The 24,798-nt window shown below is 48.8% G+C and overlaps 2 protein-coding genes across 7 annotated transcripts in view; both read left to right on the forward strand.

Annotated features, from left to right (window-relative positions):
• Window positions 1-8,493, forward strand: part of WIZ (WIZ zinc finger) — an 84,914-nt gene extending 76,421 nt beyond the window's left edge. For all 4 annotated transcript variants that reach the window (XM_029584144.1, XM_029584141.1, XM_029584142.1 and 1 more), the window contains 4 exons: window positions 1,636-2,208; window positions 2,761-3,189; window positions 3,562-3,754; window positions 5,800-8,493. In XM_029584144.1, coding sequence (XP_029440004.1) covers window positions 1,636-2,208; window positions 2,761-3,189; window positions 3,562-3,754; window positions 5,800-5,950 — 1,346 coding nt within the window. In that variant the 3' untranslated portion in view covers window positions 5,951-8,493. The remainder of the gene's footprint in view (window positions 1-1,635; window positions 2,209-2,760; window positions 3,190-3,561; window positions 3,755-5,799) is intronic.
• Window positions 8,494-11,071: 2,578 nt separating this feature from the next.
• Window positions 11,072-24,798, forward strand: part of AKAP8L (A-kinase anchoring protein 8 like) — a 91,787-nt gene continuing 78,060 nt past the window's right edge. The window contains exons 1-2 of one of the 3 annotated variants that reach the window (XM_029585459.1): window positions 11,072-11,249; window positions 21,821-21,853. In XM_029585459.1, coding sequence (XP_029441319.1) covers window positions 11,228-11,249; window positions 21,821-21,853 — 55 coding nt within the window. In that variant the 5' untranslated portion in view covers window positions 11,072-11,227. The remainder of the gene's footprint in view (window positions 11,250-21,820; window positions 21,854-24,798) is intronic. The other 2 variants (XM_029585460.1, XM_029585461.1) reach the window with 2 other exon arrangements.

A 24,798-nucleotide genomic window follows, 5' to 3' on the forward strand; every position in this document is an offset into this window, starting at 1 on the left:
CATCTACAGATGATCTCAGCCTCCCACATCACAGGAAAAGACAACATCAGAGCAGACTTTCTAAGAAGGGAGAGTCTGGACCCAGGAGAGTGGCGATGGGCTGCCCAAATCATTTCAACTAATAGTAGATCTTTGGGGCCTCCCGTCAATCAACCTGCTGGCCGCATCCCACAATGCAAAGGTTCCTCGATTCTTCAGTAGCAGGAGAGATCTGTGGTCCCTGGGAATCAATGCTCTTGTCCAAATCTGGCCGGAAGATGAATTGCTTATACGCCTTCCCTCCATAGCCCCTGCTGGGCAGGGCCATTTGCAGAATCGAATACCACAGGGGACTAATCCAACTAGTAGCTCCGAGTTGGCCCAGATATCCGTGGTATGCGGACATGCAGACACTCCTGGTGGAGAACCCCCTGCGCCTCCCACCGCACAGGGACCTGTTACAGTCTTTCACGAGGATCCGATTCAATTTTGTCTTAAGGTCTGGCCCTTGAATGGGGTCGCCCGAGGAAACAGTTTCTCTAGATGAACTTACCAGGCCAGGTTGGACACATCTGTGGTCTACATAATTTGGTGCTGTTCTGCTGGTGGTCTCTTCTGTTCCTCTTACTGGCTGCTTGCTCTCCATGACCTTTTATAGTGAATTTTAGGGAACAGGTCAGAATTATGGGTGAATTCCTTGGATCCTGATCCCATCTCCTGGGACCATACCTGATCTAGTGATGTGGCACTGGTCCGTCTTTTCCAGCCCATGCTGCTAGATCTCCACTTTTGGTCAGGTTTAACTCTTTAAGATGTGCTCTGGGCATGGCTGCTGGGAAGTGGCAGTTGTTTACTGCTAGGAACTTGTTAGTTCAGGTATGAGTCTGGTGGGTGATGCAAATTGTTTATGCAAAAAGTCCACACAAACAGAGCTGTGATTGCTCTCACCATCTATACTATACTGTCTGTTGTGTCCAAGCAAGCCTAACTTTAGAAGGGCATGTCAAGGCTCGTAAACTTAGAGCCATGGCCTTGTCTGTGGCCCTTCTAAAGACCAGCGTCCGTTAAGGAGATTCACAAGGTTGCAACAAATATGTTGTCTACCCATTTAGTGATTTGTTTTAGTTGCATTTCTATATTTTATTAGGCGAGCCTTGGCTAGAGATTCCCAGGAGCATGGCTGTCTTATTCTGCCACAGGCAGCAGGATAAAAAGCCATACCACACGGTGATGGGAAATCGAAATCATCCCTGTAAATACCCCCCACACACCATCACCCCACTGCCCTCTGAGCCTTCCAGAAGCATCTCGAGGTCCACGGCCACATTTAGCTTATCCTTTTCTCTGAGAACATCTGTTACAGGTAAACAAACTTGATTTAACAGAGATGCCATTATCTGTAACAGTGACATTCGACTTGAGACTTCTGGGCCAGCGTAAGTGACGGGAATTATTTCTTCCTTTCTTTTTTTACTGAGAGAAGGTAAAGGTGATAAAAGGAGTATGGCTGTTCTGTACTAGTTTGAGGATCGTCGAATACTTGATACAAATATGTTTACTGTGGAGTGGAAGTAGAGCATGATGTGCCAGGTGTTTTAGCTGTCACTGAAGCAGCAGGATAGCTCTTTGCCTTACAATGCTAATTTGTCTCCCCAGCCTTCACTGATTCCCGCCTTTCGTCGCCCTCAGCCTCCAGGACGGAGCCAGCACGGGATATCCGCTGCGAGTTCTGCGGAGAGTACTTCGAGAACCGGAAGGGGCTGTCGAGCCACGCCCGTTCCCACCTGCGTCAGATGGGGGTGACGGAGTGGTCCGTGAACGGCTCGCCCATCGACACGCTGCGGGAAATCATCAGGAAGAAGAACAAGCCCTGCCATATTAAGAAGGAGCCCAGCATGGCCGAGGCGGAGCAGCAGAGGCGGGCAGCGGAGGAGCGGGCCATCCCCAAGTCCCCCGGCAAAGTGCTTCAGGCATTCCCCATCTCATCCCTGGCAGGCAAGACGGGGAAACCCACCGCCTCGGGCCTGGGCCGCGAGCTTCACGTCTCCTCGCCGTCCTCCATGCCCGCCAAGCCGCAGGCCACCTTCCTGACGCCCATCGCGGCCAAGAGACCCCTGCAGGACGAGAGGCTGATGCAGTCTGAGCCAAAGCCCAAGACGTACATCCAGACTGAGCTGCCTTTCAAGTTCAAGGTCAAGTCCAAATCCACCCAGGAGAAGATCAGCTCAAGTAAGCGCGGTCGGGCAGAGAGGGGCTGGAGTGGGGGGACAGCATGAGCATGTTCTCTATACCAGGGCTGCGGGGGACTCTCTCTTGGCAGCATCTGGGAGAACAATAGCTTGCTCGAGTGGTTGGGCTTCAGGGGACGTTCAGTGGCTCTGTCCCTGTGCTTGCAGAGGGGGCTAACGTGTGGCACAGACTTGGTGGGATGGATCTTATATTTACTGGGACAATGATTTTCATTGACGAAGCCACCTGCTTGTTTCATCTTGCAGAATCTATGAAGCTTGCAAGTTGAATAGGGAGTCTGCCTTCTGAGATTTACTGAAAATCACAGGGTTTAGCTTGGGAAGCTGCCCTGTTAGCTAGAACAAGCCATGAATTTTTCTTTGTCTGCTGCTTTTCTCTGCAGACATAAAGCTCTAGAGAGATGCTGCAGATTTGTGCTGGCTGTGTCCGTGATCATCTTATTGCTGCTGCTGCTGCTAGACCTTCTATTCCTCACCTCCATCTGATTATGTAAATACTTAACTTTTTGTTTTTATTTTTTTTTTATTCCAGCGAGTGAGGCCTGTTGTGAACTGTGTGGCCTTTATTTTGAGAACCGCAAGGCCCTGGCTAGCCACGCCCGTGCCCACCTTCGCCAGTTCGGTGTGACGGAGTGGTGCGTGAACGGTTCCCCCATTGAGACCCTGAGCGAGTGGATCAAGCACAGACCTCAGAAGGCAGGGGCGTATCGCAGTTACATCCAGGGCGGGCGGCCCTTCACCAAGAAGTTCCGCCGCACGTCGCACTCGGCCGAGCAGGATGCCACTGGCAAACGGGTGCCTGCGCCGCAGTTGAGCAGCTTGGTGCCAGTGGGCAAGGGCTTGGAGAAGGAGCCTGTGCAGGCCGAAGCTGGTAAAGACGCAGGCAGTGCCGAGGATGTCCCCATAGCATCTCCTGCTCCTCCAACAGAGACAGAAGAGCTTCAGCGGCAAAGCATCAACCGTAAGCACGGCTCTAGCTTATTTGTGATTATAGTGCAGGAGACGGTGCCATCTGTGCAAGCTTCCCTCCCTCTTACTCGGTGCCATCTGTGCAAGCTTCTTTAAGGTTAACCCTCCCCCCACCCTCACCCCTTGCCGAAATAAAGTTAACACTACAACACCAGTAGTAGCCGTTTAGGCTTTGGACGACGCGCACACAAACTCTTTTCTCTCTCCCTACAGAACGATTACAGCACAGGGTAGCAGCCATGCACGCTTTGTATCAGGGGCCAGTAAATGTTGCTTTCAGTACAGTCAGTCTTAAATGTATTGTGTCCCCAGCTAGAAAACTTCAGTTGCCTTTGCCACACGGAAATCTTCCTTTTTCTTTCAGTGTTTGAACGCAGGCAGATGAAACTGCCCACCCCGCCAAACCCCCGCGATGAAGGCAGCTTGGACTTCCAACAGAAAATGGAGGAGGTGCGGCAGACCCCCCAGCGGGTCCGGCCGGTGCCCTCCCTTGTTCCCAGGCCGCCCCAGACGTCTTTGGTGAAGTTTGTGGGTAACATCTACACGCTGAAATGCAGGTAAGTCTCTGCAGCCGGGTGCTTTGGGGGGGGGGGTGATGTGCAGCGGGGACGTCTAGCGCCAGCAGTGGCACCTGCCACTGAAACTACAGAGAGACCAAAAAGACTAAAGTTACATTCTTTCAGCCAAATACTGGAAATTGATTTATGGCCTTAAATCCACAGGAAATGTAAAGCTTCCATGGTAAAGGAAATAGTTGCACTTTGTAGTTTACAGGGTTTTTGCAGGGCGACGTTTATTTGTAATGAAACAGCTATCAGTCTTTTGGCTGCTCCCAAAGCCCATCTTCCCTTGAAGTGTTGTAAAGTTCCTGGGCAGCTGTTTTTGACATCCAGCAGCAGCTGGATTCGGAGCCTGTGTCTGCAAGGGGACTTGATATATGGTCCCTGGCTGAGGACGTGTGTTTTGGATGCATAAGAATAACTCCCGATGCAGTAATGGGATTAGCCGGTAGTTACTAGCGCTCAGTCACCTGTAAATGCAGATCCAGGACCAACATGGAGCTCGTTGACACATTTTGTACATTTTGTATAATCTTTTTAGCGAAATACTTGAGGTGTAAATCTTATAGAAACATAGAAGTGACGGCAGAAGAAGACCAAACGGCCCATCCAGTCTGCCCAGCAAGCTTCACACATTTTTTCTCTCATACTTATCTGTTTCTCTTAGCTCTTGGTTCTATTTCCCTTCCACCCCCACCATTAATGTAGAGAGCAGTGATGGAGGTGCATCCAAGTGAAATATCTAGCTTGATTAGTTAGGGGTAGTAGGGGAAGTAACCGCCGCAATAAGCAAGCTACACCCATGCTTATTTGTTTTACCCAGACTATGTTATTCAGCCCTTATTGGTTGTTTTTCTTCTCCCCTGCTGTTGAAGCAGAGAGCCATGCTGGATATGCGTGAAGTATCAGTTTTTCTTCTCCCCTGCCGTTGAAGCAGGGAGCTATGCTGGATATGCGTGAAGTATCAGTTTTTCTTCTCCCCTGCCGTTGAAGCAGAGAGCTATGCTGGATATGCGTGAAGTATCAGTTTTTCTTCTCCCCTGCCGTTGAAGCAGAGAGCTATGCTGGATATGCGTGAAGTATCAGTTTTTCTTCTCCCCTGCCGTTGAAGCAGAGAGCTATGCTGGATATGCGTGAAGTATCAGTTTTTCTTCTCCCCTGCCGTTGAAGCAGAGAGCTATGCTGGATATGCGTGAAGTATCAGTTTTTCTTCTCCCCTGCCGTTGAAGCAGAGAGCTATGCTGGATATGCGTGAAGTATCAGTTTTTCTTCTCCCCTGCCGTTGAAGCAGAGAGCTATGCTGGATATGCGTGAAGTATCAGTTTTTCTTCTCCCCTGCCGTTGAAGCAGAGAGCTATGCTGGATATGCGTGAAGTATCAGTTTTTCTTCTCCCCTGCCGTTGAAGCAGAAAGCTATGCTGGATATGCGTGAAGTATCAGTTTTTCTTCTCCCCTGCCGTTGAAGCAGAGAGCTATGCTGGATATGCGTGAAGTATCAGTTTTTCTTCTCCCCTGCCGTTGAAGCAGAGAGCTATGCTGGAAATGCATTGAAAGTGAAGTATCAGGCTTATTTGGTTTGGGGTAGTAACCGCCGTAACAAGCCAGCTACTCCCCGCTTTGTGAGTGCGAATCCTTTTTTCTTCTCCCCTGCCGTTGAAGCAGTGAGCTATGCTGGATATGCGTGAAGTATCAGTTTTTCTTCTCCCCTGCCGTTGAAGCAGAGAGCTATGCTGGAAATGCATTGAAAGTGAAGTATCAGGCACATTTGGTTTGGGGTAGTAACCGCCGTAACAAGCCAGCTACTCCCCGCTTTGTGAATGCGAATCCTTTTTTCTTCTCCCCTGCCGTTGAAGCAGTGAGCTATGCTGGATATGCGTGAAGTATCAGTTTTTCTTATGTATCATAAGTTTTTCTTATGGGGGAAAAGAAAAAATAATTTCCACTTTGACATTCCTTTAAGAGTTTTTTTTGGTTTTTTTTTGGACTGGCTAACGTTTACCTTTTTTTCCCTCCCTTTAACTTTTTTTTTTTTTTTTTTAAAGATTCTGTGATGTGGAATTCCAGGGTCCCCTCTCCATCCAGGAGGAGTGGGTGCGACACCTCCAAAGGCACATCCTGGACATGAATTTCTCCAAAGCAAGCCCCCGCCGAGAGGCAAGCCGGACGCCGGATGCGCTGGCCGCGGCTCAGTGATGCCACGTTGGGGGGGGTTTCAAAGCACTAGCATTCCAAACGTCGTACCTGGCCTTCCCCCCACCCCCTCACTGCGCCTCTCGCCGCTCCTGCCTACTTCCCATCCGTTCCAGCTCACCACCTGTTACAAAAAGCGACACTTTTAAAGCAGTATAAAAAGAAAATAATTATTATATATATGTGGGTGTGCGTGTATGTGTATAACCAAGCAGCTGTGTGCTCTGGCTGCCCGGGCCCGGCAGCAACCAGAGGAAACCCACGGCCCAACGTGTGGTGGGGGATGGGGCTTGCTCGGTTGGGGGGGGGGGGGGGGTAGGTTTTAGGGGGTGGTGGTGGTGAGGAATTTTGGGCAGGAGTTAGGGAAGCAGTCTTTCAGGTTTTCAAAGTTTACACACTACATGAGGGATGGGACATGAGTTCCCTTGTGGGGCAGCGCTATGCCGCTGCTGAAAGGGGGGGGTCCCTGTCGAAGTCTGGATGGGTAGTTTTGCGAAGTTTACAGGTTGATTTGAGGTGTGTGGTGGCTGTCACCTGAGGCAGACCCTCTAAGTAAGGAGTGGGTTGTTTTTTTTTTTTTTAATCTTCCACACTTCTCTCCTTTTTCCCCACTACTAGCCAGCCAGGGAACCCCCCCCTCCCTTGAGTTGAAAGTAAAGTAGGCCAAAGCGGAGATTGTCCTGATAGAAAAGGATACTTTTTTTTTTTTTTTTTTTGGTGAGATATGGGTTTGGGAAGTCTTGGGGCCGAGTAGGAAGAGGTTCCCGGTTTTTCTTTTGGGTACACCTGCCTGGGCCAAAAAAAAAAAAAGTATTTATAGGAAAGTGAGTGAAGAGCACTACCTGCTGTGAGTGATAAGGGAAAAAAATTCTCTGTAGGACTTTTGACCCGGATGTATAGGGATTGTGCTTGGACAGTGACAGCTGTGCATCAGCAAAATGGCTGCCTGTTTCTATCAACTTGCCCGGGTGGCGCTTCCCCATTTTTTGTGCCAGTCATTCATTATATACCATGTCTGTTGGGGAGAGAGAGACGGCACACGCAGGCTTGCTTGTAGTCCTGTCCTGCCCGTAGGCCCCGCCCGCCGCCTTCAGTGAAATGAATTTTCTGATTCCCATAATTGTTGGGTGATGGGGCAGCCACACCTCTCTCTCATCTCTCTGCTTTTTTTTTTTTCTCTCTCCCTTCCCATTTTTCCAATCAAAAGCCAGTTTTTGTTCCCCCCCCCCCCCCCCCCTTCCCCTGATTTGGTTGAGATGGGGCGGGAGGGGTTCGGTTTTGCAAGCCTCCAGCTTCCGACTCATTCTGCTGGATGGAGCTTCATTCATTTTAAGAGGTGGCAACCCCTTCTCTTTATTTCTCTTGCATGGCAGCAGCCTGCTGATGGATTAAACGATGGGGACGTTACCTCGAAGGTGAATTTGGTATAATTGTATGGGTTGATGTCGGTCTTTATTGCCAAACCTCTCCTCCAACTCCCATGGGACATGACTGCTAAACATTTTCTAGCAAAGCCAGATGAGGGGTGTAGCAGTGATCTTGCAGGGGGGGTCCCCACTGGTGGCTGATGTAATGTACAGCTCCAAAGAGATGGTAGTGGTGACACCCCCCCCCCCCCCTATCCACACCCCAGAAATGTAAACGGATGTTGAGTTGGGTTTTGTCTTGAGTTAGTGTTTTCAGCTGTGTGATCCTCTTATCCACTGTTGCAAATCCCGAGGACTCGTAAACACCTGTACACAGCGTTTTAGCAGAGAGGCGGCCAGCTACAGTCCTTTAAGGGTCTTGGGCAGGTCTTAACTTTCAGGATAACCTGAACAAATACGAGATGTATTGGCATGGATTTGGTCTAAGCAGCAGGCTTAGCGTATTTTAGTTATCAAATCTGCTCGCGACTCAAGGAAGGCAGACGGCTGTCTTTCAGCCGGGCATCTCTAACCTCTTATGCAGCATTCAGAAGGGAAAACTGGGCACAGCTGATGAATCCAAATCTGGGGTTTAACCCCCTTTCTACCTCCACCTGTCTGCCCCCCCCCCCCCCAAAAAAAATGGGTGATACCTGTACGATGTGGGCTTCCTGATCAGTTACCTCCCTGCCCTCCTTCCCCCCCCCCCCCCCCCCCCCAATAAACCTGATGCATTTTTAGGATATAGGTTCTGCAATGGGACAGTCTTAATTAAAAAAGAAAAAAAAACAAAGATGAAAAAACTGTTTCTGCGACGAAAGCAAATGAAATGTGTAGGTGTAGTAAGTGGCCAGGATTGTGTCCTGTATGATTTCAAGCTTCCATTCACTGTTGCTTTTCATGTATAGACTCATAAAATTTTTCACTTTTTTCTTAAAACTGTTAAGTTTTCTTGTGTAGAAAGTAAGAGCATTAAAATAGGTTTTTATCTGTATGGATTTTTGATGATCGCCCCCTCCCTGGGACTGAGCAAAGACTTTGAAGACCTTCGCCACCTTTTAAACCCTTTTTCAGTGAAGATGTTGGTTATTGTACTTTAGATTAATGTAAATTTAGATTAAATTTCTCTTCTGAAAACCATTTCCTGAAAAGCGGTGTGTGGTTCTGTTTGGCTTGAATGCCGGGGGGGGGGGGGGAGGAAGGAGAGGGGGGAAAAAAATGGCTGCTGGGGGAGCCACTGCCCAAATGTCATGCATCTGCAAAGTAAAGGGCCGATTCAGTAAAAATGCGGGAGAGCGGAGGAACGCCCGCTCTCCCGGCGCACGCACCAGCTACTTGCCGGTGCGCGCGATTCAGTATGTAAATGAGCTGGTGCGGTAGAAACGGGCAAAAGGAGGCGCTAGGGACACTAGCGCGGCCCTAGCGCCTCCTTTTGACCCGGAGCGGCGGCTGACAGCCGACGCTCAATTTTGCCAGCATCTGTTCTCGAGCCTGACAGCCACAGGCTCAGAAACCGGACGCTGGCAAAATTGAGCGCCTGGTTTTCGGCCAGACAGCTGCAATTTAAATTTTTTTTTTTTTTTTAAACTTTTTATACCCTTGGGGACCTCCGACTTAAAGTGCACAGAAAAGCAGTTTTTACTGCTTTTCTGTGCACTTTCCCGGTGCCGGCAGAAACAAAGGTAGGTGCTAATTTCTTAAGAGTAAAATATGTGGCCTGGCTGCACATTTTACTTACTGTATCCCGCGCGCATACCTAATAGGGCCATCAACATGCATTTGCATGTTGAGGGCGCTATTAGGTGCCGTGGGTTGGACGCGCGTTTTCCGCCCCTTACTGCATAAAGGGTAAGGGAAAACGCGCGTCCAAGAGCAGGCTAACAGAGCGCACTGTACTGTATCGGCCTGTAAGTGAGAAGGGGGCATTGACAAGCAAAAATTGAAAAAGATTTCCTACACTTTTTCAAGGTGAGGGAGGCCTACCATGGTAAACAGACTTTCAAGACCAGGTAACTCTTCTGGAAGGGAATGCCAGCAACCAGTTCTGATGCCGTCCTTAAATGAGTCAAAAGTCCATTACTGTGTCATACATCTGTCCGGGTCATCATATTCCTGAGGTGTTAATGGTTCACTCTACTCATTCTCAGGCAGCTTCCTGGGCCCAGTGTCAACAGGTATCCACAAGACATTTCTCGGATGGCTACTAGGAAATCGGTGCCTATTTTTGCCAGGCATTATTGAGAGGGACTTTCATAGTCCCACCCTGTTTAGGGAAACAGGGGTACATCCCAGGAGTCTGGACTGATCTGGGTATGTACCATGAAAGGAAAATTGGTTCTTGCATGCTAATTTTCATTCTTCTAGTACCACAGATCACTTGAGTCCTGCCCAGTTAATTGGGGGGGGGGGGGGGGAGAATTGGAGAGTCCACTTAATATATTGTAATAGGCTGAATGGCATAGGTTTTGTTTGTTTTCTCATGTGGTGAATCTTGGAAAGATTTTTCCAATATAAGGTTTTAAGGGCAGGGGATTACAGTACTGGTATTTATGTTAAGAAATTGGTGGAGGGATTGTAGGTTGCACACCATGTTATGTGCCAGTGTCAGCAACACTGTCTCCATCTGCTGGACGGGAGGTATAATCCCAGCAGTCTGGACTGATAATTAGCAGGTACCAACCCGTTTTCCTTTCTCGCATACCATAACCAGGCCTAGTTGCAGGATATAGTCAATGATTATGCATGTGAAAGATTTGCCTGCACCGCCGCTATTGCATGCAACTCTCTGGTGCACATTTTGTGTGGATATCTTGAAAACCTGGCCTGGGTCTGGCGGTGAAGGACTGGAGTTTGCCATCGCTGTTGGCTAGTGAACTGGAAAACCCTCCCTCACTGCACAGGCGCCTAGATTTGGCAGAGCATCCTCTGGACCAACTTCATCCTGTATATACTCTTTTCGAAGGTATGGGCTACAGAATTATACTTGGATTTAAACCGCATCGGATAAGGTCGGCCTCTACTTCGACTGCGGTCTGCACTCGGGAGCCCCCCACTTCCAGAAATCCCCTGTGAACGCTAGCCCGCTGCCGCCTTTCTGCGGGTGCTGCTTTGGGGAAGCATGGCGGCTCTCAGCCGCCCGCTCGAATATGCTTTCCGCCTAGCCACCAAGCAAAACTGGGACGAGACCCGCCCGTGCACGGAGGAACCAAAGCGTTTGACGGTGCACAGCCACGCGAACGGGCCGCACAATCCCTGCCGGGAAAGAAAAAGACGTTTGGGGAAGGTACCGTCCTTGCATGCCTTGGGAGCGGAGGATCGTTAGCGGGAACACCGGCGCATGCCCACTTAAATGTTCAAGAACTTTCCGAGCCATATAGGGGAGAGCAAGCCGGAATTCGTGGGGGGGCTGACGTCAATCGTTCGCGCGACTGTTTCCGATGCACGCCACGGGGAAATAAGGTGAGAAACTTTATTCGCTCTCTGTAAGACTGAACTCCCTTCCTGTCGCCATGGATGTTCTCGCGGGGGCGACCGACTGATTGCGCATGCCCGAACAGGCACGTATGATCGACCATCTTACATCCTTCCCGCCCCCCCCCCCCCCCTCCGCGCGAAAGGACTCCTATCCCGCCCCCGCTGTTTTGACGGACGGGCCCGACAGCCAACAGGCTTGGCACGCCCGCCTCCTCCAATGGCGTCGGGCGGCGGGAAATCGCCCTCCGCCTTCCCCACTGCGGCGGCGGTTGAAAGCGCGCGAGCGCGCCACCCCTAGACTTCTCTGCTGTCTCGCGCGCCACCCCTAGACTTCTCTGCTGACTCGCGCGCGCACGCACGCTCTTATCGTCTCAGAGAAGTAGCGAGGAAGGTCGGCGCCATGGATACACGCGGCTACTCAGGTCGGTTACCGCCTCCCCGGAGCCCCCCCCTCCCCTTCTGTCACTCGTTTCCTTCCCGTGGCGCGGGGGCTGCGGACGTTGCCTTTTTTTTTCTTTTCCTGAAGAGCCCGTGACAAAGCGGGCCTAGTGAGGCCCAACTGCGGCCTGCTCCGTGTGACGCAGCCTGGCGCCTTGCGGAGACGCGGTCGCGGCCTGGTGGAGGGAGAATGGGGCGAAGGTGTTCGCAGTCGCGCTAGTCACCACCACCAGCAGGCCTGGGGCTGCGGGGGTTTTCTCAGTGTTCGGCCTTCACAGGCCTCGATTATTTACAGAGGGAGACACGACGGGAAGGTTCCCCGCTCCCTCCATCACCTCCCCAATTTTATTATCTTTCCGATACTGTTAGGCGCGTTATAACAGCTGTTGACTTTATTTATTTTGTTCCAATAAAAGAAAGCATTCCTTTTTATTTAGATTTGTTAACCTTTCTAGCGCGTTCATGTGGATTGAAATGGCAGCCACACAGTGATAACTTGTCAGTTATTTTATAAGGTTTGCTATCTTTTTTTTTTCTTTGCTGTGGGAGATGATTCTTTTTAACAGAAAGGAAAATAAACTGCATTGACCATATGTTAACATGTAGAGAAACAACATAATTGCCTTTTAAGGTGATTAGCTGGCCGATAAAATGTAATCAGTTGGTCGCTGAAGCCTGTCCCTTGGTCCTCAAAGTTTGCATTTTGGCTAGTGTGAACTGGGTGGTTTTATTTCCGACACCCCCCCCCCCCCAACAGTTTAATAAATGGAAGACAGACACTGTTAAAAAAAAAAAAGAAGTGTTTCTTTTCTAAAGGTAGAAGGTTGGCAATGCAACAGACGTTCTTGGGGACGAACCAATAAATGTGAGCTCAGCCTTGCGCACAGCTTGATGCCTCCTTGGACTTGCGTTTTGGATGCATTAACTCCCGATGCAGTAATGGGATTAGCCGGTAGTTAATAGCCCTCAGTCACCTGTAAATGCTATCTAGATGAGGCTATTACTACCCCCTCCCCCCAAATTAAAAAAATTGCTATGCACCCGATGTGCACTTTTTAACAAGCAAAGCTTTACTCCTGCCCATGTCACAGGCTCAACTTAAAAAAAAAACCAAAAACAATGCTTTTGTGGTAGTACTGTCGCCATGTTAAGTAGGAGGAACCAAAGAAAGCAACACCGTACATAATTAAAAAGGCTTGCCAGAAAAAAAAATTTGTGGACATGCAAAACATGCATGATATACACACTCCAGGCTGAGTATATTATGCATGTATACTGTGCTGGACAGTTAGCTCCTGCAGGGTAAAATGGATGGTCATATTCTTTTTCCTGACCCGCACACAACCATTTCTCCTGGGCGCCTGATGCCAAGAATGTGCTAGTGATGCATGATTTCCCCTAGTGCATCTTTTAACACAGCAGGCCATTAGCATATTTCATAGTATGTCCAGGAGAGGTGGATGGACGCATACCTTAGGAAAACAGGCGATCAGTATGAGTGCTTGTTTTTAGTATGTTTATATTTGTATTGGCCTCTTAGTGTTCCGTATAACAAGGTTGCCTTCTATTCCATTCCCCAGTCCTCTCCAGTTAATGTCGTGGAAGCACAGAATTGAGAAGGAGAGACCTGGTTAGAGCAGCTGAGACACAGGGAAATTGAGGCTTGAACATCCTCTTCCCCCCCCCCCCCCCCCAATCTGATGCCACTTTTGACATCCTACAAATTTCAGGCTGATTTTGTAAAGTGCAGGAGAGCTGGTGCTCTGTGTTGAGCACCATGTGGCTGTCAGCGGGTCCCACAATCAACGCTCAATTTTACCGGTGTCTGTTTTTCTAACCCGCTGACCAGCAGGTAGATTTATTTATTTTTTAATTTTTGGTTCTTCTGACTTAATATCTCTAGGACACTAAGAGGCCAATGCAAATATAAACATACTAAATATCGCTAGGATATTAAGTTGGAGGGTGTACAGAAAAGCAGTATCTTCTGCTTTTCTGTACACTTTTCCGGGTTGCTTAGATCTTAGGTCCTGCCCTTGGCTGTACATTTTACTTTCAGAATCCCTGGTGACTAAATAATAGATTCATCAACATGCATTTGCATGTGATGAGCGCTATTAGTTTTCGCGAGGTTGGCTGTGTGTTTTCAAGGCGCTATTAACCCTTAGGTAATAGACTGTCTAAAATGCGGGGCTGAGCACACTATACCATATCGGCCAGTTTACCTTCTGTTTCCGGTACCTACTTACAGATCTGTATAACAAGTTTTACCTGCAGTTATGTGCAAACTATTGCTGATGCAACAAGTTTTGTGCACAAATGTGCCCACAGGTTAGCACACTCTCATACAAATACCAGGTTAATGATGGCATTAGCTGATATTCCCCCTCTCCTCCCACGCTGAGAGAAATGTAAGCTTAACCTGTGTTCTTTTTATGCTGGATATTCTACTCCTGGTCAGCAGTGGAGTTAAGTTTGCAGCACTAGTGTTTGGTTAGGGATGTGGGCTGCAGAAAGGTAGCAGCGGTAATGAACCTAAAGTATTTGGCACACAGGGCAGATACTAACCCCTCCTCTTTCTGAATCCTCTCATTCCCCTGCTCCTCTCACTTTAAAACAGTACAGCAACCTTGCAAGGAGGCTGGCATCTCCTCCTTCCCTGCTGGGGATGGGGCCCAAACATTCAGACCTAGGCAGGAGATAAGGTAGGAATGTGCTAGAATTGCTGGAGGAGCCAAGGAGCTAGGGGATATGGGTGGGGTGCGGGGAGGGAGAAGGGAAATGTGTTGTCCACTGTCCCTAATGCTTGACAGCTGAAATATGTTTGGGAGATAGGGGTATGGCTCCTGCACCCCTTTCCCATTCCAGTGTCAGTGTCCACAAGGCACAATTCGGTAGATTAAATATAGAGCAATAAAAATTGAGAATAGATTGGCGCCCTTATTAATAAAGTCTAATCAGGTTAGAGCTCTTCAACTTGGAGAAGAAATGACAAAGGAATATGATAGAGATTTATCAAATTGTGTGGTAGGGAACAGTTATTTACACCAGTGGTTCCAACCTTTTTTATTGTCGTATTTCCCATTGATAGGGCTGAATTAGCCATGCTGTCATGGGAACTATCAGGCCCGGGAAGTGCATCTTCAAAGTAGATTTCAGAAGTTTGTCTGAGGATGTGCGTGAGTTCCCGTGCAGGAAGATAGAATCTCCTCGGTCTGTTTTTTCCGTGCGCGGGAATGCACGCGGAGCTTCAGTCTCCTCAACTGATTTTGGATTGGAGTTTTCTTCACCGTTTGTTAAAAAATAGAACATGCCCCGGCCATCGGGTTTTAAACCCTGTGGGAAGATAATGTCCATAATGGATGACCACGAGAAGTGTTACTGGTGTCTGGGACCAGATCACCAACACGATCCTTGCCAGCACTGTGTAAGATGTCCCCGAGGGCTCGCCGACAGCGGGCAGAAAAAATCCAGGCCTTAAGAGCAGCGAAGGGAGGCTCGTATGCCCCACCCCTTGGAAGTTTACTCCTCCCCGGGGCCTGCAAAACTGCTCCTTCTCAAGGCGTGTCGAGCGGCTTTGATAGAGCCCACTTCCTCCAGGCTTGGAAATGAGAAAGGGGTTAGGCCTCAAAAACATGGAGCCGGCACTACGGAGTGCGACCCTGTGTCAATGAGTTGGCCGCCGTGCGCTTGGGCTTCGGCCATTGGGGAGCCAAGTGTGTCGACACGTACTAAGGCGCATGGGAAGTCCAACCATGAGGAGTTGTGTCGTCGGCGAGCCGAAGCAAAGAGCATCAGTCGGCAATCAAAACTTTGAGGCCGAAGCCACATGAGTCTATATTGAAGTCAACGATGCAACCAGCGACGCTGTCACATTTAGTGCCGGTTTTCTCGGACTCGGAGCACATGAGCCGTCACCCTTCTCCAACGCAGTCCAAGAGATCGTCGCGCAATTATCAGCTGCGTCGACGCATTTGAGGACGCACTCTTAGCAGCTCCTTAAGAGAGAGGGGCCCAGACCCTACCACTGGCTGAAAAACGACGGAGGACGTATTCTTTCTGAGACTCCTTGGTCCAACACCGTACTCCATCACCATGAGTGAGCACCATGGAGTCCACAACTCACTACACAATCCCATTCGTTGTTAGACAACGACTCACTGACGGGATCTGATGCAGAGTGGGTAAGAGTCACGTCTCACTTGTCACATTCATTAGCCTCCTCTCAGGTCTTTTTAGACCTCTCGAACGATTCTAACCGGAGTACTTCAGCCCAAAGTCTGTAGGAACCCTTCCAGGACAAACAACTCCCAAGTCATGAATCGCATGCTAAAAAACACTCTTGTCCACCACCGGACTCAGATATCCTGGCGGCGGCGCTTCCACCACGAGGTGAAGATCCACTCAAAAACCAGACAGTGTCTCCGGAGACCTGCCAGGCGTTCACCCAACTTTCGGAAGCTCTCTCAGGATTCTTCGAAAGTATGCAAGCTACATTCACATTACCCCTCTTGGCACCAAGCACTAGGCCTCCATCGCCGGAGCCTGCAGCAGTTCCATCTCCTGGCAGGCCTAAGTCTCCGGTTCCGGATATACCGTCGCCGAAACCTTGGCAATGAAAGACAACACCTACAGCGGTTTCTCCCAATGCCAACATCTCCACCAACTTCTCCAGACACTTTCACAGGATATCCTTCTGACCCCCCCCCTTCCCCCCACATGAACCAACGGAACCTTACGCCCCACCGGAAGACCTGACATACCCCAAGTTTCTAGAAAAGCTTGGATCGTTCCTTCATCTTGAGGTACAGAAAGTTCCAGATCCTAGAGCAGAGACATTATATCTCTTAAAGATATTTGATCTTCCATCGGAGCCTACCTCACTTCCATCTCATAAGGTTCTTGATAGCATATTGGAAAAATTGTGGGAGACTCCATTTGCGATCCAGTCAGTCTCCCGAAAGACGGATCTCAAGTACAAGATGAAATCATCCCCTTACTATTCAGTGCCGCAGTTACCGCACGCGTCCATTGTGGTGGAGTCTGCATTACACCGGGCTAAGAAAACACGCTTACATTCCTCCACCCCCCCTCCCCCCCATTAAGGAGTATCGAAGCTTGGACGAATTTGCGAAACGTTCATTCCAGGCATTCATGTTGACTGCAAGAATTAATCAACATCAGTTCTATATCGTGCAATATTTGCATGAGTGCCTACAAACAAAGCATCAGCTGCCATTACCAGACCCAGCTAACCCGCTTCCACAACCCATCCAAGATATGGAGGAAGGAATTAGGCACTTATTACGAACTATTTATGAGGCGTTTGAAATGTCATTGCGAGTGTCGGCCTCCGCTATTGCAGCACGTTGCATGGCATGGCTAAGGTCCAGCGCCATTCGTGACGATGTGCACGAAAAACTGGCCAATTTACCCTGCAAAGAAGGTAACCTTTTCAGGATGCGATTCCAAGAGATTGTGGCCCAATTAAAAGAACAGTCAGTGGCGGTGCAGAGTCTAATGCACCCTCAATCCTATGCGGTTTCGTCCAGGTGTTTTTACGCGCCGTCTCGAAGACAGACATTCACCCGTCGACCTTATCGTCCATACGTATCTTACAGGCCACAGTCATACCAACCACCACTACGAACAGCACCACAACAGCAGCTGCACAACCGCAGGGGTCGTCCTCGTGCTCAAAGACCTCAAGGACAACAAACTACCCCGGCTCCCAAACGCCGCCTTTTTAGGAGTTGCTCACCCACCTCTACTGCCACTTTTCACAGCGGGAAGAATCAAAGAGCACATCCACGAGTGGGAGATAACTACAGATAGATGGGTGTTGGATATAATTCGACATGGCTACAACCTTCAATTTACAATGTATCCTCCACTTCCATTGTATTACACCAGAGGGAGAATGTCGAATCAACATCAATTGGAAATAGAAATAGCCTCGCTATTGCAACAACAGGCGATACATTGTGTTTCTCCTTCCTCCCTCTCTACGGGGTTCTACTCCCGATACTTCCTAATTCCCAAGAAGTCTGTATCTCTCCGCCCCATTCTAGATCTCCGAGAACTCAAGCATTTACTAAAGGAAAAATTCAAAATGATCTCCCTCAAAACCATTCTTCCTTTGCTGCAACACAAAGATTGGATGTGTTCAATCAATCTGAAGGATGCGTACACGCACATTCCTATGCATCATGACTCCTGGTGTTACCTATCCTTCCTGTTCAGAGCTCAACACTGCCAATACAAGGTCCTGCCGTTTGGCCTCTCGGCAGCGCCTAGAGTGTTTACAAAGTGCATGGCGGTGGTGGCGGCGTTCTTTTGCCAGAAGGGCATCAAGATATTTCCTTATTTGGATGATTGGCTCATAAGAATATAAGAACATGCCATACTGGGTCAGACCAAGGGTCCATCAAGCCCAGCATACTGTTTCCAACAGTGGCCAATCCAGGCCATAAGAACATGGCAAGTACCCAAAAATTAAGTCTATCATAGACTATGTTAGACTATCATAGTGGCCTCCAGCCCGGAAACACTCATATTTCATCTGCAGGACATATTCCACTGTCTACAAAGACTGGGGCTCATTGTCAATTACGAAAAGTCACATCTTCAACCCTTTCAAATCCTACACTTCATAGGGGCTCGAATGGATACGACCAGGAACAGAGTTTTTCTCCCAGATGAAAGGAGGGTGGTTCTCAGACAGCTCCTACAATCCCTCCAAACTACTCCCTCACTGTCTGCTCGTCAGGTACTAATGGTCTTGGGTCACATGGCGGTGGCCATTCACACAGTGCCAAACACCAGACTGCACATATGCCGTCTCCAATGGGGTCTCAAGTGGCAATGGCAACAACATTCTCAACCGTTAACATGGAAGTTGTCCTTAACCCCAAACATGATCATGGACATTCAATGGTGGCTGAACAGAACCGCACTTGCAAAGGGGGCCCCGTTCACCCTACTCCCCCACAACACAGTCCTAACCACGGATGCCTCCCGCAAGGGATGGGGAGCACATCTCGACCATCTAGAGACGCAAGGCCTATGGTCCCCAGATGAGCAACGTTTCCAAATCAATCTCTTGGAACTAAGAGCGATCAGATATGCGTTAAAAGCCTTTGTCCTCCACGTACGAGGTCGTCAAGTCATGGTCTACACGGACAATCAAAACAAACAAGGAGGGTCTGGTTCGTGGAACCTTTGCAGAGAAACGATAATCATTCTGGAGTGGGCAGCCCGCCATTCCATTCAAGTTCAGGTGACCTACCTTCCCGGTGTAGCCAACACCCGGGCGGACCAATTAAGTCTGATTTTTCATCCACACGAATGGTCACTTCACCCACAAGTGGCGCAACAGACCTCTTCACCATAGAGTTCAACAGAAAAGTAACACTTCTGTTCCATATGGCCGAGCAATCACAGGACAGCACAAGATGCTTTCCTCATCCCTTGGAGGGAAGGACTACTTTATGCTTTTCCCCCAATTCCGTTGATCACCAGAACAATTCAGAAATGCATGGCGAAAGGAGCGCAACTTATTCTCATCGCACCGGCGTGGCCACGGCAACCGTGGTACACTCATCTTCTACAACTCTCCATAAAAAACCCACTTCGCTTACCCAACCGGGAAGATCTCTTGCAGGAAGAGGGAACTCTCCTGCACCCGCTGCATGCCTCCCTCCATCTAACGGCATGGAGATTGAGCGGGTCCTCTTAACCGAACAAAGATTATCGTCAGGGGTACAAGACATAATCATAGCATCCTGGAAGCCTTCAACTAGAAGGAGTTATTCCTTCAAGTGGAAGAGATATACCGATTGGTGTGCGTCCAAACACATCGATCTGTTACTTTGCTTTCCTGAGCTCTTATTGGACTACCTTCACAAATTATACCTGACAGGCCTAGCCACGGCATCGGTCAGAGTTCACTTCAGCAAGATTGCAGCGTTCCACAGACCGCATCAAGGTCAACCAATATCAGTACACCCGACTATATCTTGTTTCGTCAGAGGTCTGACACACTTAAGACCTCCAATCTCCAAGCCGTCAATAGCATGGGATCTCAATGTAGTTTTGGAACAGCTCATGCTTTTTCCATTCGAACCAATGGACTCTGCTCTCATCAAATACCTTTCCTGGAAAGTCGTGTTTCTAATGGCGGTCACATCAACTCGTAGTGTCAGTGAGTTGCAGGCTCTCGTTCACTATAGCCCCTACCTTCAGTTTTTCCATCAGAAGGTAATCCTTCGAACTCATCCTTCATTCTTACCAAAGGTGGTCTCTCAATTTCATCTCAATCAAACAATAGAGCTCCCTACCTTCTGTCTGAAACCACATCAGAATGAGAGAGACTTTTACACACACTAAGACTGTAAAAGAGCACTAGCCTATTATAAGCAAAGGACCACTTCAAAGTCAAGAGCGTCTCAGTTATTCGTCTCCTTCAATCCGGTTGCCCCGGGTGTACAGGTGGCTAAACGGACCATTTCCAGTTGGATTGCTCAGTGTATCCAGTATTGCCACCACAAACGGGACTCTCCCCTCACTGTTCATCCTAAGGCGCATCAAGTTAGAATGGTGGCTGCTTCGGTGGCAAACCTCAGGCATGTCCAACCAATAGATATTTGCAAAGCGGCTACTTGGTCCTCTCTACACACATTTACGTCCCACTACTGCTTAGACCAACACACTGCCAAAGACGCTAAGCGGGGACGTGCGATTCTGCACTCGCTAAAACATTAATTCACATAGTAGACTGCCACATGGAAGAGATCACGCTTACCCGACAATTCAACTCCATAATACAGCGTGATCTGGAGCTTCTTACTCCCATGACAGCATGGCTAATTCAGCCCTGCTATCAACTGGAAAAAACAAGTTTGCTTACCGTAAACGGTGTTTCTGTAGATACCAGGATGAATTAGCCATGCTGACCCACCCACCTCCCTGAGCAGTCGACGTTACTCCGTATCTTGCTTGCGCTTGCTTTTGTACAGACTGAGGAGATTGTCTTCCTGCCCGGGAACTCATGCGCAGCCTCAGAGACAAACTTCTGAAATCTACTTTGAAGCTCTGCCTCCCGGGCCTGATAGACAGTTCCCATGACAGCATGGCTAATTCATCCTATCTATGGAAACACTTTACAGTAAGCAAACTTGCTTTTCCTGGCATTGGGCTTCTCTTCTCCAACCCCTGGCATCATCTTCCCTTCATTTTTCCCCCTGCATCATCACCTTTTCTCTTCCCCCCCCCCTCTCAACACCCACTCCTCACATCACCGTCTTTTTCCCCCTCTCTTCCCTCACTCCACTGCAGTCCTCTTCTGCTTTCCACCATCCTTGGCATCATTACTATCTCTTTCCTTCCCTTTCCCCTCACCATTCCTGGTATAATCACTTTTTCCTCCCGTACCTCTCCCCCGTCCATCAGCATCATCACCTTCTCTTCCCTTTCTCTCTATCTCCTGGCATCACCTTCTCTTCAGTCTTCTCTGCCTTCACCCCCTGGTATTATCACCCCTCCAAACTCTATCATGACTCCCCCCTTCCCCGCTTCTCTCTCCCTATTCCCCCCTGCATAATCACCATCACCTTTCTCTCCCTGCACTGTTCTCCATTCTCCTGGCACCATAAACCTTCCTGCTCTCTCCCTCCACCCCCTGACATCTTTATCACCTCTCTTCTACTCTTATTCCACCATCACCTTCCCTTTCCTACCCTCCCCTCCTTGGCATCAGCACGTTCCTTTCCTCTCTTCCTGCTCCCCCAATACCTCCAACTTCCTGACAGAATTGGCTGCCCCTTCCAGCAACACGTACGTGGTGAAGCTTCTTTCTTTTCTGCCTGTTTCCCCTGGAAACTGCATGGAGCCAGCAGGACGTCTGAGCCTACAGAGTCCAGTGCGGTTTCAATTGTAGAGGAGAAAGCAGCAGCAGATAAGCACTTCTCTGACTCCACCCTACTGGTGGGATGATATCCTGAAGGCCAGGTATTGTAGTGGAAAGAGAAAGTGAAGATTGCTGGGTCACACCAGAGATATAGCTTCTGCACAGTTTGGGGAAACACTGATTTACACTATCAATTAGTACAACTAGGTGACACTCCCTGAAACTTAACTAGCAAGTTTATAACAAATTTAAGAAAATATTTTTTCAGTTAACGAATAATTAAGTTATGAAATTTGTTGCCAGAAAATGTAATTAAAGCTAGTAAAATAACTGAGTTTAAAACAGGTTTGGACAAGTTGTTGGTCAAGGTCATAAATAATTAATCAGACTTTGGTTTCTCCACGTTTAAATTTTTGGAGAACATCATTAAACAGACTTTCATATTTGGATTACTGGGTGCTTCCAGGTATCTTAGACTGGCCACTGTTAGTGATAGGATGCTGACCCAGTATGGCACTTACATTTTTATCTGGATTAATGTTATTTTTTATTTTAATTTTAAAACATTTTCTGTTGTTTATTGTGAGGGTAGGAGTTGATGGCAGAGTATTCTGGATTTAAGTGCTGTTTTAACTTCTGCTTTTCCAGGTTATGGAAGTTGGGACTCTGGGTCTACCAGAGGTAAGGATGATAAAAATTTGGCAACATAGTTTAAGACAGTGTGATGCTTTTTAGTGCATTGTACGAAATAAAAAAACATTCATTTTCAGTTTGTTATTCTCCCCTGACAGGTGAATAAACAGCACAACTGGTATTCAGGGAGCTTTGGGTGGCAGGGCTGGGGTTCAGCAGGCCGACTGCTGAAAGAGGGTTAGGAAAACGAGCCACTAGCAAACCTCTTCACCCATTCCACCTTGTTCTGAGGAGCAACTGCAAGGCAGGCACACATACATGCAGTCATTAAATGCACTTTCCAGTTTCCATGTAATTCTAGGCATGTTACATTAAACTTGGAAGAAAACTTATTTGAGGGTATTGGTTTGCCAGCTCTAAATACAGTCAATGATTAAGTACTTCCTTACCATGCTAGACCAGTCCATATGTGTGGGTTTACTGTACCTGCTAGCAGATGGTGAGAAGGGACAGTGACATCTTTGTCATTTAGGATGGTGCAGCTCAGGCAGTTGCCAGTATTTTGTCTCCAGTAGATGGTAGCATGTTCTGAACTGGTGCAGCAGGATCCCCAGTTTCTAGATTTTGGCCTACATTCTTAACCTGATGGAGAGCGTTTGCTGTTCAGGCCCTAGGGAAACAATCTCTCTGGAATCATTTTTCTATGGGTTTATGTTCCTAAATTAGCCTTTTTGAAAATTAACTAGAGCTTAATGTCTAAATGCACCTAGTTTCATTAAGATACTAAATTTAGGAGCTGAAAAAGTGGGTGGTTACAGGGTCAGAGTTAGGTTGGGGGGAACATTTTAAGAGCTTAGTACTGATTTTCAGAACCAAGTACCTAATCTAGGATCCTAAATCTAGTGAAACGAATAGCAGGTCTAAATTTTGGGGCCTGACTTTTAGGTACTAACTGTTAGCCTGCTTACCCAGAGGAAAAGGGAGGAAGATATTAAAAAAATAAATAAATTCCAAAATTTAGGTTCTCAAGTTAGGCGTTATATTCCACAAAAAAACAGGAGCCTGACTGTTCAACTGAAAATCCACATACTTAAATGTGAGGTAAGCCTTTGGTTGGGATGGGGAGCTGTCCCATTCATTCCCCCTCATGGGTACACAGTCGTGAAAATGCCCTGTGTTAATGAAGAAGGGGCTATATGTCTTGGGGAGGGGGGACTTCTTGTATCTTGGGGTGAATTTCTGGCCTCTCTCGACTTGACAGAGGCTTACCTGCATATTCCAATCTGCCACGACCATCAGAAGTATCTCCGCTTCGCCATTCTGGGACACCACTTCCAGTTCTGGGCGCTTCCGTTCAGCCTGGCCGCCGGTCCGTGTACGTTCACCAAGGTCATGATAGTGGTGGCACCCTCCCTTTGTCGGGAGGGAGTCCTGGTCCACTCTTACCTGGACGACTGGCTCATCTGGGCCAAGTCGGAGAACCTGTGCGCTGCAGCGGTCGACAGGGTCATGACTTTTCTCTCCTCCCTCTGGTGGATTGTCAACTTCTCCAAGAGTTACCTCAAGTCCTCCCAGGTCCTGGAATTTCTAGGAGCCCGTTTCGACACCCGCGTGGGCAAAGTCCTTCTGCCCGAGCACCGGGCGCTCAAGCTCATGAACCAGGTACAACATCTCTTATCTCTTTCGGTACCCACGGCCTGGGACTATCTCCAGGTCCTGGGCTCCATGGCTTCCACCAAAGATCTGGTTCCTTGGGCTTTTGCACATATGCGTCCTCTACAGAAAGCGTTGTTGTCCCGCTGGAATCTGGTCTCGCAGAGGTTCCAAACACCCCTACCGCTCTCAGACTCTACCATTGCCAGCATGCAGTGGTGGCTTTCACTCGCCCATCTCTTGAAAGGAGTGCCTTTGGAGACACCCCAGTGGATCGTTGTGATGACGGATGCCAGCCTCTCCGGCTGGGGAGCATTGTGCCAGCACCAGTCTACACAAGGACGGTGGTCTCCTGTGCAATTCCGATGGCAGATCAATCGTCTGGAAGCCCGAGCTGTCCGTCTGACACTTAAGACGTTCCTGCCCTTGCTCCGTCACAAAGCCATGCGGGTCCTCTCCGACAATGCCACCACAGTAGCTTACATCAATCGCCAGGGTGGCACCAGGAGTTGTCTGGAGGCCAGCAAGCTACTCTCCTGGGCGGAGAGACATCTGAGTCGTCTGGCAGCTTCCCACATTGCGGGGAAAGAGAATGTGCAAGCGGACTTACTCAGCCGACAACACCTAGACCTCGGAGAGTGGGAGTTGTCCGAAGTGATGAATCTTCTGGTGCGCAAGTGGGGAGTTCCTCACCTCGACCTGATGGCTACTCTGAACAACACAAAGGCTCCCAGATACTTCAGTCGCAGACAGGAGCACTGCTCAGAAGGGGTGGATGCCCTGGTTCTTCCCTGGCCTCACAACGTTCTTCTCTGTGTTCCCACCTTGGCCTCTGGTGGGAAAGGTACTCGGGATAGAACTCCACAAGGGGCCGGTCATACTCGAAGCATCGGAATGGCCTCTGAGATCCTGGTTCGCGGACCTGGTGAACCTCTCAACAGATTGTCCTCTTCGCCTCGGTCACCTCCCAAACCTGTTCTGCCAAGGACCAGTTTTTTTCGATCAGGCGGCTAGCTTTTGTCTAGCGATTTGGCTTTTGAGCCGGCGGTGCCTGAGAAAGAAAGGGTATAAGGAGGAAGTTATCTCCATTCTCTTGTGGGCACGGAAGACCTCTATCTCTCTCGCTTACACCCGTGTAGAGAGAGTGTTTGAGAATGCATTTGCTGAGTCTGGAGTCCAGGCACGCAGTGCTCCGGTGTCTCAGGTCCTTTCCTTCCTGCAGTCTGGTCTCTCCAAAGGTTTGTCTTTCAATTCTCTGCAGGTGCAGGTTTCGGCCCTCTGTTCGCTCCTTGGGCGTATCAATGGTTACGCAGTGACCATTCATCTGGATGTCGTTCTTT

This window comes from Rhinatrema bivittatum, chromosome 19 (genome assembly GCF_901001135.1).
Source record: "Rhinatrema bivittatum chromosome 19, aRhiBiv1.1, whole genome shotgun sequence".
NCBI classification, from domain to species: domain Eukaryota; kingdom Metazoa; phylum Chordata; class Amphibia; order Gymnophiona; family Rhinatrematidae; genus Rhinatrema; species Rhinatrema bivittatum.